Source organism: Montipora foliosa, unplaced genomic scaffold (genome assembly GCF_036669935.1).
Source record: "Montipora foliosa isolate CH-2021 unplaced genomic scaffold, ASM3666993v2 scaffold_401, whole genome shotgun sequence".
NCBI classification, from domain to species: domain Eukaryota; kingdom Metazoa; phylum Cnidaria; class Anthozoa; order Scleractinia; family Acroporidae; genus Montipora; species Montipora foliosa.
Window position 1 is genome coordinate 485,001 of NW_027179703.1, and position 12,500 is coordinate 497,500.

General features: G+C 38.0%; 1 protein-coding gene across 1 annotated transcript in view; it reads left to right on the plus strand.

Moving 5' to 3' along the window:
• LOC137988000 (uncharacterized) overlaps positions 1–8,804 on the plus strand; it is an 11,159-nt gene extending 2,355 nt beyond the window's left edge. Inside the window, exons 4-14 of the mRNA XM_068834065.1 lie at positions 667–720; positions 1,390–1,437; positions 1,711–1,802; positions 2,117–2,199; positions 2,471–2,667; positions 3,593–3,671; positions 3,975–4,035; positions 4,140–4,163; positions 4,835–4,990; positions 5,154–5,243; positions 7,111–8,804. Of these exons, the coding sequence (XP_068690166.1) occupies positions 667–720; positions 1,390–1,437; positions 1,711–1,802; positions 2,117–2,199; positions 2,471–2,667; positions 3,593–3,671; positions 3,975–4,035; positions 4,140–4,163; positions 4,835–4,990; positions 5,154–5,243; positions 7,111–7,260 (1,034 nt within the window). The 3' untranslated portion in view covers positions 7,261–8,804. The remainder of the gene's footprint in view (positions 1–666; positions 721–1,389; positions 1,438–1,710; positions 1,803–2,116; positions 2,200–2,470; positions 2,668–3,592; positions 3,672–3,974; positions 4,036–4,139; positions 4,164–4,834; positions 4,991–5,153; positions 5,244–7,110) is intronic.
• Positions 8,805–12,500: the final 3,696 nt, after the last annotated feature.

Consider the following 12,500-nt stretch of genomic DNA (forward strand, 5'->3'; position numbering starts at 1 on the left):
TCTTTTATTAATAATAATCTTTAAATTAATTTTTCTACTACGGCATACATGTGCAGCACGTCTTGGTTGGCAACCGTTAATTGAATTAGTTTTTGCAAAATTTGAGCAAGGATTAAATTATACAAATCTGTAAATATTTTGGCTTCCAGGCATCACCAATTAGGGCTTTTGGGTAATACTACTTTATGATGCCAGGCAAAAGGCTACACAGCATTCAAGGAGACAAACTTGGGATGCAGAAGCCATATCAGTCCTTTGGGTCTATGTAATGCCCTTATCTCTGTGGTAAAAAAAATTGTGGGCCAAAATTTCTCAAAACTGAACTGGACAGAAACAACTAACTCTTAACAAGTCAATTTATCCTTGTTTGGCTACAACAATCACCAAGTTTAAATATAGATGTTGCTATTTTCATCAATTAATCACTTAATTATCTACATTTTTATCAATGTAACAAATGTTTCATCGGGACGACAATATTAACTTTGATTTATGTCATGTTATTGTTTATTGTCGTGGTCCATTTCTACTTCGTTGGATTTAACAATAAAAAAATAGATTTTTACCTTGCATATTATGAGGGCCAAGAATTTACTAGTACTAGAAATCAGTGATAATATATAATAAATGAAGTAAGAAGTCTACTTTTTTTGCTTACCATTACAGACATAATCTCTACAGAGGGCACAAACCAGGAAGTTAGTGAAAACATCCAGTCTGGTACGGTAACACAACATAGAAAATGTTTTCTCTCTTTCTTGACATCTCAACTTGAGTTTGACCCATGCCATCCTAATTTGTAACAGCTAGAACATTGTATGGCAATGTAGGATTTGGAATTAATATTCATAGACCCTCTCATCCCTTGAATGGATAAAAGTTCATCGTGGAATCAAACCCACATAAAATTAGCCACTCATCATACCTATTCCTACTCTTTAAGTGCTTGATGCTCTGACAGATTGAAGTGTCTTAAAAAAAAACAAGAATCCGCCAATGACCTCAAACCCAAATGGCAAACACAGGACTTTATAGCGAGCAAAACTTTCAACATTTAAGTCCTCAATACAACTAAAAGATACACATGAAAGTCAAAAAACATGGTAACGTGAATGATAAAATGAAATATTTGGAAAACGATACTAACATAATACTTTGATAAAAGAACCATATATAAGCAGCAACCTCAAAATGTTGTAAATAATGAAAAGCACTAGTCTTGTCTACTTATTATTTATTTCATGCATGGTCACCTGCTAACTTTACCTTGAAGGTGATAAAATAAGCTGTTGTCTTAATTAAGCCCATCAAGTTTTTTTTCCTATTTGCGGAAAATATTATTACAGGTGAGTGATACCTAAATTGATAAGCTTTTTCTTATTATGACAGGAGGAGAAGTAAGCTGCAGAGAAAGCATGGAGGGTGCAGAAGTCTTTGGTGAGCGAATATTACCATTCACCATTCACCCCTAAACTAGCCTAACCTGGCCCTAGTTTACTCGTCAATGGGGAACCCCCAGGAGTCAGTGGGTTCAAATGTTAAAAGAAATGTTAGATCTGAGAGTAAAATGAAGGCAAACAGAACGTCGCCAAAAATTTAGTTTTTATACTGTTTTAGGTCAGATCCAACCCTTTTTTAAAATTAAAGATTTTAATCATGAACACTGCGACCGCCCAAACAGTACAATTTACTGAATATTATTGATTTCAGATCTGGAAGGGCCCCTACAACAGGTCCAACTGCTAAACCTTCTCCTGGGAAGGTCTATGATGTTCACTCCTTGTCCATTCAGATTCCACCAGGCAAGTTCTCACCATGTTGCCCTATTGTTACAGTAGTGATAATTTTTGTAATTCAGCAGAGCCCTAATGAAAATCATCTTGTGTGACGTAGACCATCGATAGATCTACATAAAGAAATGAATGTTATAATACATTGTTATTATGTACATGTAAAGAAAACCATAAACACTATGTACTGAAGGAGGACTACCCTAATTTGGGTGGAAATACATGTAAGCAAATTATGTTCAGCGGTTGATTTAACGATAACTGCAGTTTTATTGACTCACCATTTTCAATTACCCTCATTTATTTACATGCTACATCCTTTTTAGGTTGTTACACAGAGTCACCAAGACCTGATACCAATAGTTGTCATACTATTTGACCAAAGCGATGAAAGCATCAATGTAATTAGGTAGGATGAAATTATGACAATTTCTATGTAAAAAAACGCTAAACACAATATTAATTTCAGTACCTAATATTACCAAACAGTAAATAAAGGTGAGGATCAAAAAGTAGTGGTCATTTAAAAGAATCCACCTCGTTAATATGCTAGCATTTAAAAAAGAGAACCACTGACTTGATAGAATTGTACATCAATTAAGGAAAATTTGAAGTCCCCAAAGAAAATTTTTTTAAAGTAGAACTTTCAAGATAATATATACTGATTCCTTTATTCAAAGGAGGTTGAATGAAAACACAGGTCTGGTGAATGTGCTGGACAGCTGCTTGGTTGTAGTGGCACACCACCAAAAACCAAGTATGCTAGAGATACTAGACGAGGTGGGAGAAGATCCACACCCAATGAGAGGTCCTCAGGTTTTGATTCTTCAAAAGTTAGGGTTGTCAAAACGACAAATCGTTGGCATGTGGCTATCAGGTAAGCAAAGTTCTTCATTCCTTTATTTATAATAATACAATTTAACGTTAATGTAATTCATATCCCCTTAGAGAAAACTAGGAAGTTGTAATTTATTTAAGGAGAGCTCTAAAGGGTTTTCAGCTGAGCATGCACGCATAAGCCAAACACGCAATAATTTCTAAAAGCTGCACACGTAAGCTCATAATTCTAAATGGGTCACCAGAAATAAACAAACACTGCCAATTTTCCTCACCTTTCTTCCACTTCCTATATATATGGTATACAAATAGACGTCTCCTATTCAGAAAATCTACGAAAATTCTACACAAACAGTTTAATGGGCACTTAAATCCATTTGTGTTGTCCTGTAGCGCCCTCCACTCGCTTAGGGACTTGAATGAGCGGGTGACGCATGCATCAATGCTGATCTTCCTGATTTTGCAACTCTACTCGTTTATATATATCGCTGCTTCTGGACGGTGAAATTTGTTTATTGTTTGCATGTTAGATTGGATTAATTTAAAATGTTTTCTTTCAAATTTAAAAAAATTCTGTAAGGGAAACGAAATAGAGACATTAAAAAAAAAAAAGATTTTTATCCAAAACTGGCCTACAGATTTTGTTGAATTTTAAATATTTTAGACTCTGAGATTATTTCTAACATTAACTGGAAACGCTGAATGGGAAGACGTCCCCCTTTTTTTTTTTTTTTTTGAAAAAAAGACAAGATATCTTGATTTTAAGGCTCAAAGAAATGCCTTATACTGTTGCCATGGTGATGTTATTTTGGAGGAAAATTAGATGTGAATGGGTACTAATTTCTGACCAAATTTCGTCTTGATATGATTACCCTAAGGGTATCGAAAAGGACAGAATATGTTTATTTGTTTGAAAAAAAGAGAAACTATTTCAAGCCTTCTTAACGAACAATTTCTATCCCTAGGCAATGAAATCAACCCAGAGGAAGTCATACAGAATGTCAAATTAAACCTCCAAAACATTAAGGCTATTAAAATACAAAGGTAAGCATCTAAGTCCTCTGCAATTTCTTTATTTGTAAATTCCAAATAAAACTGCATCCTGTGTGATGTAATCTCTCTGGGTTCTCCACAAATGATATAAATTATAAATAAATAATATGGCAAGTAGAGCCCTCATTATACAGTAAACCTTAAGATAATGGAAACTGTCACATATGACATGATGCACAACATGGATGTCACCATCAATTAACAGCTGAGGTTGTTGTCTGACTATTGCATTTTATCTTTAATACTGCATTCAGATCAATATTTAATTGGAAGTATCCTTAATTAAACACCTAGGCAAATGTTGGAGGACACAAGGACTCTAAAAGAGAAACAAGATGCTGAACTGAAATTATCGGTAAGGTTGAATGCAAACCATGCTGTTCAAATAAACAGGAAAAACTCTGAAAATTATGTGAAGTGAAAAAATTAAATCACCAACATTGTCTTTTCTTGTTACAGGAAATAGCTGATGCAGGAAAAGAGGTATGCAATACATGTATCATTGCAATTATGTATAGCTCAATTGGATTACATATTTCCTGGACATATGTACTTATACTTCCCTCAAATGATAAATGTGTCCATGTTTGAATTTGAGGAAAGCCAATTCACATTGTTTGCTGGTTGCAGGAGAATTAAAGTGAGGTCAGAGGAGTGGAGTGGTTAGGTTCCTGGGATCCTGTGCTCAACTACCGCTCTTACCACTACCTGTAGTCCTCCAGGGTTTAGTCCCCAGATCCCCTAGTTGGATTGACAGCCCTTATAAATAAATTATTATTGCCATCTGCATACATGTAGCTGGTCTGCCTCCCTTCAGTATGTTGTGCATTTTGTCTCATTTGTCCCCGGAAAAGGCCTGAAGTGACGAGGTCAATTACATACAGTGTACACATACTGTTGGCAAACTTGATTGGATACAACAAATAATAATGAAATCTTAATACCCACTCTCTCATCATGTTCAGTATGTTACTCCACAAACAAGGCTCTTGTACACTTCGTTATAAGTACCGCCGCTGTCTAGATAAATTTAAACTAAGGGACCTCTGTCAAGTGTGACTTGTAAATCCGAGAGGGCCAATGGTCAAGGTTTCCAAGTCTAACCTATGCCATATAGAAGCACTGTATTGACAAAAACCTGATTTTACTGCCAGGTGCTTGCATCACCAGCGGCTGCAGCAGAAATAGTTTCAGTCACTGCAGCAGAAGCAGAAACAGCAACAGACACATTGAATCCAGCAAAATCAGCAGGGGAAGCAGCAGTTGGGTACACAGCACCCAGAACTGACAACATTCTTTCATTTCCTCCGGTATTGTATTACTTCTTTTAGATTATTTCATACAAGAGTAAATAGGATGACATGTAGTTTACCCCAAACGTTTTGCTTTTCTTGGTCTTAAACAAAGTAGACAAAATTATTGCCGTCAATCTCACCATATGTTGAGTACTAGCTGGACTAACTTTTCTTACAGACACAACAACAACGCCATATCTCTGTGAAGCTCATCAAACTATCTGGAAGTATGGTAATACTGACGGTCCCTGAAACAAGATGCATAGGGGTGAGTCAGTTAAGCAGAGTAAATGACCAAAGCCCCTTTAACACCTGCACAAAATGGCACTCTCATAGAACCTGTGTCACGATACACAAAAAAATTCAACAAAACGTGAAGGGAACACTTAACCTTTTCTATCCTTGCAAAGCGTGAAAACTTCTGAAGTCTAAAGTTTCCTCTATCCAACACTGACGCCTCATAAGTGCTATAACGTTATTAAATGTCATCTCTTTTCATATTTTGACACTGCTGGTTCCGCTGTGCGACTATCAGATTGAAACGTTTCAGATACGAGTACCGATATCAATTATAACTGTAGCTCTTCAGTGTGGCTGCCCAGGATAACATCTCTATAATTGTTTGGTTTGGGTTGTTTATTTGTTGAAATTATATTAATTACTTAAATCGCAGACCCTTGTGCTTCCCGCTCTCAGTAGTGTACACTGTAGCGGCTCTCGTAACCTCGGGTGCTATTGTTTGGTATTGAAAGCAGCTTAGCCATTGTTGCAATTAGTGATTCAGACATACGTTGCGAGAAAGCTTCAAGTGCCCATATCAACCGCAAAAAAAAATGGCGAAAAATGGAGATGTGAACCACAGAAATTTGTAGAAAAGGTCGGCGTAAAGCGTGTGCGTTTAACTAGGTCGCACTTGTTGATAGCAGGTGCGGCACATCAATTTGCAACTTACCAATCTTTGACTTTTCCTGTACAGTTACATGGTTTTTGGAGCTTTTCTTCTACAGTAGCTCTTTCTCCACTTTTCTTTCTTCTTCATAAAGTTCTAGCCACGACGGTTCGTCCTCGTGGGCCTCCTGGGCGAACTCTCCACTTCCGAAGATTCGTATTCTTCATTATGGGAGATTTTATGAGCCCGAACTCGCGTCGAGAATTATGTACATGTACACATCGGCCATTACATTACAGGAAAGTGAACTTGTCAACATACTATACATCCGGGTGTTACGTCACTCGCCTCAGACTTCTCACTATCGCTTATGGTTGAATGGGTTTTAACCAAAATAAAGGGCAGTACACACGAGGCGATAAGTCCATGCGCCTAGTACCTGGGCCAAGTCCTACTGTGTGAAGTAGCCATTTCTAACACGAAATATAGTCGCAGGGATTTGGTCCCTGCTACTAGTCCCACGAATTCAAACTGGTTTGAATTTTGGGACAAGGACCTGCGGCTTGTTCCTCAAAACGCCTCGTGTAAACTGCTCGTTGGACAAGTCCCTGCGACCAAATTACAGTAAACCAATCACAGATCGGTATCACATCTTAGGTGGCGGATCAAGAGGAAGACGATTAAACCAGTTTTGAAATATTGTACATGAATAATGGAAATCTTGATAGAATTTTCGCACCCTTTTTTTTCTGTATTGGCTACAGCTCATCGGTAACAAAGCGCTTCAACTTATTTTCCGCATATATCCGGACTGAATCGGAAAAAAATTCAAATACTAAATAATTTCGTAATTTTGTACTGAACTGAATTAATTCAATGCTACATTGCTATTTTAATAATTTTGGTTTCTTAAGAAAGCTGCAGAGTGAAAGAATGATACCGTATGGCCCCAGTTTTTGCTACTTTCCTGTGCAATTGGACCCCGCGTGTAAACACTACAAGGGACTAGTCCCTGCGACCAGTCCCTTTGTATAACTAGGGACTAGTTGCAGGGACTATTCCCCCCGTGTGTGCCGACCTTAGATAATTCTTGACACTGTTGCTCTGTACTCGGTGACAGATAAAGATTTATTTGGACTAAAATAATTTTTGGGGTTCCACGACACTAATCCTGCGGGATGATTGCAGCTTCAAATAATGGGAATTTTCAGAGCTACATAAGAATGATTTTTCTTTTCCTTTGCAGAGCATACTAACATCTCACGAAAGAGACACTGGTGTAAAGGTGCGCGTATACAGCGGAGAGAACATCTCCGTTGTAGTCCCAACCAGCACAATATTCAAAGATATTGCTGGAAATGATAAGCAAATCCTCTTGAGGCTGGAGAGAGAGTAAAGAAAAATATGGCAAGAATGGAGGCTAGCGACACATCCTCTCCACGCTTTTAAGTTGTTTTTGGAACTGAAAATACCTCAGCTTTAAAAAAAGTTATCATTTGGCATCAAACATAAAGCTGCCAGTATAAGGTGTTGGGTGTTATGCTCATTGTGCTGGCTTCACGGTATTCTTTGATTGCACTCACGTGATAAGACCGCCATGTTGGAACCCCCCCCCCCCCCCCCAAAGAAAAAAAAAAGCGAAATGTAGCTTAATAGAGTGAAATTGCCAAGGGACTTTTGCGCTTTTGTTCTTTCCACCAACTTGGCCACCTTGACGTCGGGTGCAATCAAAGAATAGAGTAAATCAATGCAACAGCGACCTGTTTAGGCGAATTTTGCAGTTAGACATACATACTGCAAAAACAAAAACTGTTTCGATCCGCATGAAAGCGAAACATAGCTCGCTCCCCGAGAAAACAAATATAGTGTTTCAGTAAGGGTTTAAAATGAAATACACTCCGATTTTTTAGATGCATAAAGGAACCTTTTTAATAGACCGAATACATAAATGGCGGCCACAACGTATTTTGGTATTTTTTTTTATTTGGTCCATTCAAACGAGAGGTGTGAGTCTAATTAGCACATAGAGAAAATATTGCTTTTTTGGGCGCCATTCACGCATTCGGTCTATAAACGTTGAGGCTAAGATTGATCAAAATTGTAAAAACACTAATTCCAAGAACATACTACGGCTGAGTGTCAGTTAGGAACGCCTTTATTTTGCCCATTTTCTTTTTGCTTTTCCTGACTAGCACAAATTAAGGAAAAAGTAATGTAAAACTGTAGTACAAAAAGAAAATATATTGACCCAAATTGTATTTTTCGTGATTCTGAATTCATGGTGTCGATACCCAGGAAGGGGAGGGGGAGGGGGGAAGGGGCAGAGGGGGGCTAGATAGGTTTGCAAGTAAATCGCGGGTCCTAATAATTGACTTTTTCTAGTTCTAGTTGCAGTTTCAAATAAGGAAGTAACGGCTGTGATTTTTTCATCTTTTTTTTTGGCGGCGGAAAATTCAATTAAGTTAAAATTAAAAACTGATAAAAGAGCACCTTTACTTTAGTAACCCTGCAAAGTTTCGGCACATCAACTAAGAAAATGTACGTTGAAACATTAAAAATGTGCAGATGTTTGGATGCTTAGGGGTATGGCCAATTTCCCTAGTAATACAAACATCTGTAGAATTTTTTGTTTTTCATTTCAGCTGATATAACATGGTTACTAATGTAAAGTTGCTCTTTCTATTTCTGGTATCCATTTGACATTCAGTTTAATTTTAACTCATTCAATTCCGTTGCCGCCATTTTGGAGAAGGATCTACTCTTACCTGTAGCTTTCGTCCCTCATCCCTTTCATTAGTCTTATATTAGTTTTGCTTATGAATAGGCACATACATACTGCATGCATGCTACAATCTGTGACTTTTCATCCTTATTTATGCCATGGAACATTCGATATAGCTGAATTGTCACCAAAGAAGTAATAAAGAAGGTGTTTTCAGATTCATTCGTTACGTTAATTGACCGTAAATAAACGCGATGAACCCATGCCGCGTACTCCGACCGTACACACTCCAGTGCTGTTTGTTGACATTCTTTCCTTGGCTAAACGAAGTAGATAAGTTGGGGGGATAGAGAGCAGCATAACCTTGCCTTTTCTGAAGAAATTGAGTAGAGGGGCAATGAGACCGCCCTTAAGTCTAAGCGTTTGATGCAAATTTAACTTCTGATATGTTTAGGGCCTCGTAGCCACAATTTTAGGAAATAAACCAGAAAATAATAAATACCAATCAATTGCTATTCGAGGATACTATGGACACGATCTCCGACACGATCAGCAATGATCCAACGATCTTGTGAATCTATCGTAATCCATCGTCACTATCGTAGATCGTTAACGATATGAAACGAAACGATGAAAACGAGTGAGAGAGGAGAGAGGAGTACATCTTTGCCGGGAAAAAAAACCGGAACCCATGCACCAAACGTTCAAACCCACCGGGTTGTGGTGCATGACGCTAATTTTTTGGACTGATCACTGGCGTGCATACACAGGAAGTTGAATCAGCTTGGGCCAGATTGAAATACAAAGCAAAAATGAGAAAGGGCGTAAGGCACTACGATTTGCAATAATTTCTCAATGAGCATATGTGGCGAGATTGGAGAGGAGAGAACGATGTTTTTAACAATTTTCTTCAAGTTCTTTCACAATATTATAACAACCCCCCAGTTTAATGTAGATTGGAATAGGGTTTGGCCTTGGCATTAGACAACAAAGACGAAACGTTGCTACATCTTCTTAATTCTTATTGTTGAGAAACAAAAAACGTCAGGTGCCAATTAGAATCAGCAGCCTCGCTCTCAAACAACATTTCTTTTGTATTTGATCCATTCAAACGAGGCGTGTGAGTCTAATTAGCACTTAAATAAAGAATGTTTTTTGGCCGCCATTCACGAATTCGGTCTATAACAGTTGAGGCTGATGTTGATCAAAATTGTGAGAACACTAATTCCAAGAACATGCTAATGCCGAGTGTCAGTTTACAGCGCCTTTATTTTGACCATTTTCTTCTTGCTTTTGAGACTAGCACAAATAAAGGTTAAAGTAATGTAAAACTGTAGTCCAAAAGGAATATATAATGACCCAAATACGTAAAGAAATTTCTTTTAACGTTAGCAATGTGGCTTTTTTATTGCATGAAAAGTTTGTACTCGAACTTATAAAACCACACAACTTTACTGATAAGACCTTTTAGGCTAAAATAAGAAAGGTGAAACATAACTTTCAGCCTCAGCCGGAAAATTAGACGTTCTTCTAGAAAAGGCGTGTAGTTACCGGGGGGTAATTTTAAATTATACGTAGTTTCCTTTTTGTCGTTAACTGCTTTACAACCATCGGTAGCAGCACCGTGATGTCACAATCTTTTTTCTTGCATTATTGTATAAAATATTATCGTACTTCTCGTCATTCTGAATTCATGGTGTCGATACACAGGAGGGGGAGTTGGGAGGGGAAAGGGGGGCTAGAGAGGCTTGGGTCCTAATATTTGACTTTTTCTAGTTGTAATTGCAGTTTCAAATAAGGAAGAAACGGTTGTGATTTTTTTCATCTTTTTTTTTGGGGCGACGGTAAATTCAATCAAGTTAAAATTAAAAACTGATAAAAGAGCACCTTTACTTTAGTAACCCTGCAAAGTTTCGGCACATCAAAAGTAATAACAGCTGAGAAAATGTAATTTAAAACATTACAAATGTGCAGATGTTTGGATGTTTATTGCCCTAGTCATACAAACATCTGTAAGTTTTTCATTTTTTCAACTTTTCAGCTGATATAACACCTAATACGCTGAAACTTTCCAGGGTTACTAATGTAAAGTTGCTGTTTCGATTTGGTAAATTTTAACTCGTTCAAATCCGTTGCCGCCATTTTGGATAAGGGTCTATTCTTACCTGTAACTTTCGTCCCTCATCCCTTTCATTAAGCCCTGGTCAAACTATCGAACAAAGTTGGATCCCACATGCAACATTGTTGGATGTAAATGTTGACGTAGTGGCAAAACACTATCCAACATTGCTTGACGAATTCAAGTTTAACTTGGCGCAAAATTTGAAAATGTGGCGAAGCGTTATGGTACGGAAGTTGTTTTAGGACGGAAAGGACGTATTCAAACAAGGAAAAACCAAAGAATGATTAAGAGAACGTGTAGAAAAGGGTATATTCTTTGCAAGATACATTCGCGCTTAGGGGATGATGATTATGAGCTCGGATCAATTTGCAGGAATTTTAAACGCTATTGCTATTGAACCAGACATCTCCAAACAGCGATAATGATTAGGTAGGCTAAAAGTGTCCCACAGACATGGCCTTGCTTCCTATTCGCTGATCAAGGTTTCTGGCTGTTCATCAACAACCACGAAGTCCCCTTGCTCCTTGTCCGTCAGCCTTGACTTGAAAATAAGATAGCGATTCGTGATTGGCTAGCAATACGAACGTGACTCGATTCAGGACACAACTTTGTTGGAAGAGCGGCAAAACACTATAACATTGCTGTGTCAAACAGAATTGTTGGTTGTAATGTTTGATCAAAAGCAAACTCTATCCAACATTTGATCGAGCAAAAAATGTTGGACGAACATCTTCCAACATGGGCGGCCAAACTGTCGAACAATGTTGGATCGAGCAAAGTTGGAGCCTTCAATCCAACTTTGTTCGATAGTTTGGCCAGGGCTTTAGTTTTGCTTATGAATACACATACATACTGCATGCTACAATCTGAGACTTTTTTACAGCTGAATTGTCACCAAACAAGTAATAAAGAAGGTGTTTTCAGATTCATTCGTTACGTTAATTGACCGTAAATAAACGCAATGAACCCTTTATGCCGCGTACGCAGTCCGTACACACTCTAGTACTGTTTGTTGAGTTTCTTTCCTTGCCGAAACGAAGTAGATAAGTTGGGGGATAGAGAGCAGCATAATTTTGTCGTAAAACTATGAATTGCCTTCAAACGCGCAGCGGGTGCAAATGAACTCTCTTCTGCCTTTTCTGAAGAAAGTGAGTAGTGGGGCAATGAGACCGCCCTTAAGGACGTTCGCGCGAAATTTTTTCAACATTGATTTTCTTCTGAAACGTTTACCACTGTAAGATGATGAGTTAGTTATGTCAGAAATGTAAAAAAAATGGGGGGTCACCGACTTCGTTTTGGAGAGAACATGTCCGCAAAAACACCCAAAATGTGACAAAATCGGGTTTCGTTATCGAATAAGGCCAGTGTCTGTAAACCCAAATATATTGCAATTAAATCTTTGAAGTGAAATCTTCTCTGCCAAATATTGTTTAAGTGGACTTATTAAGTGTATTTAGTCAACTGGTGAGGTTCCTTAAAGATCAAGTTCGCATTTAGCGACCACAGTTTCACGCGCCTTGCAGCCGCAAGATGGCAGGATTTTATGTCCCGTGAGCAGAAATCTTGAAATTTTTTGAACTTTCCACATTGATTTTTTGTTCATTTTTGGACAACGTGGAGATAATTGTAAATAAAATCCGTTTCTGGAAAGAAAAATAGGGGTCACCGAACGTCCAAGACCGTTAAATCCAGGCAAAGCTAGAGCAATGGCCTTTTGCCCTATCAGTTCTCATTTTATTACTTAGCGCGCGCGCTCGTGTATGACGTAGCGTGTGCATTTTCGTGCGCAGTA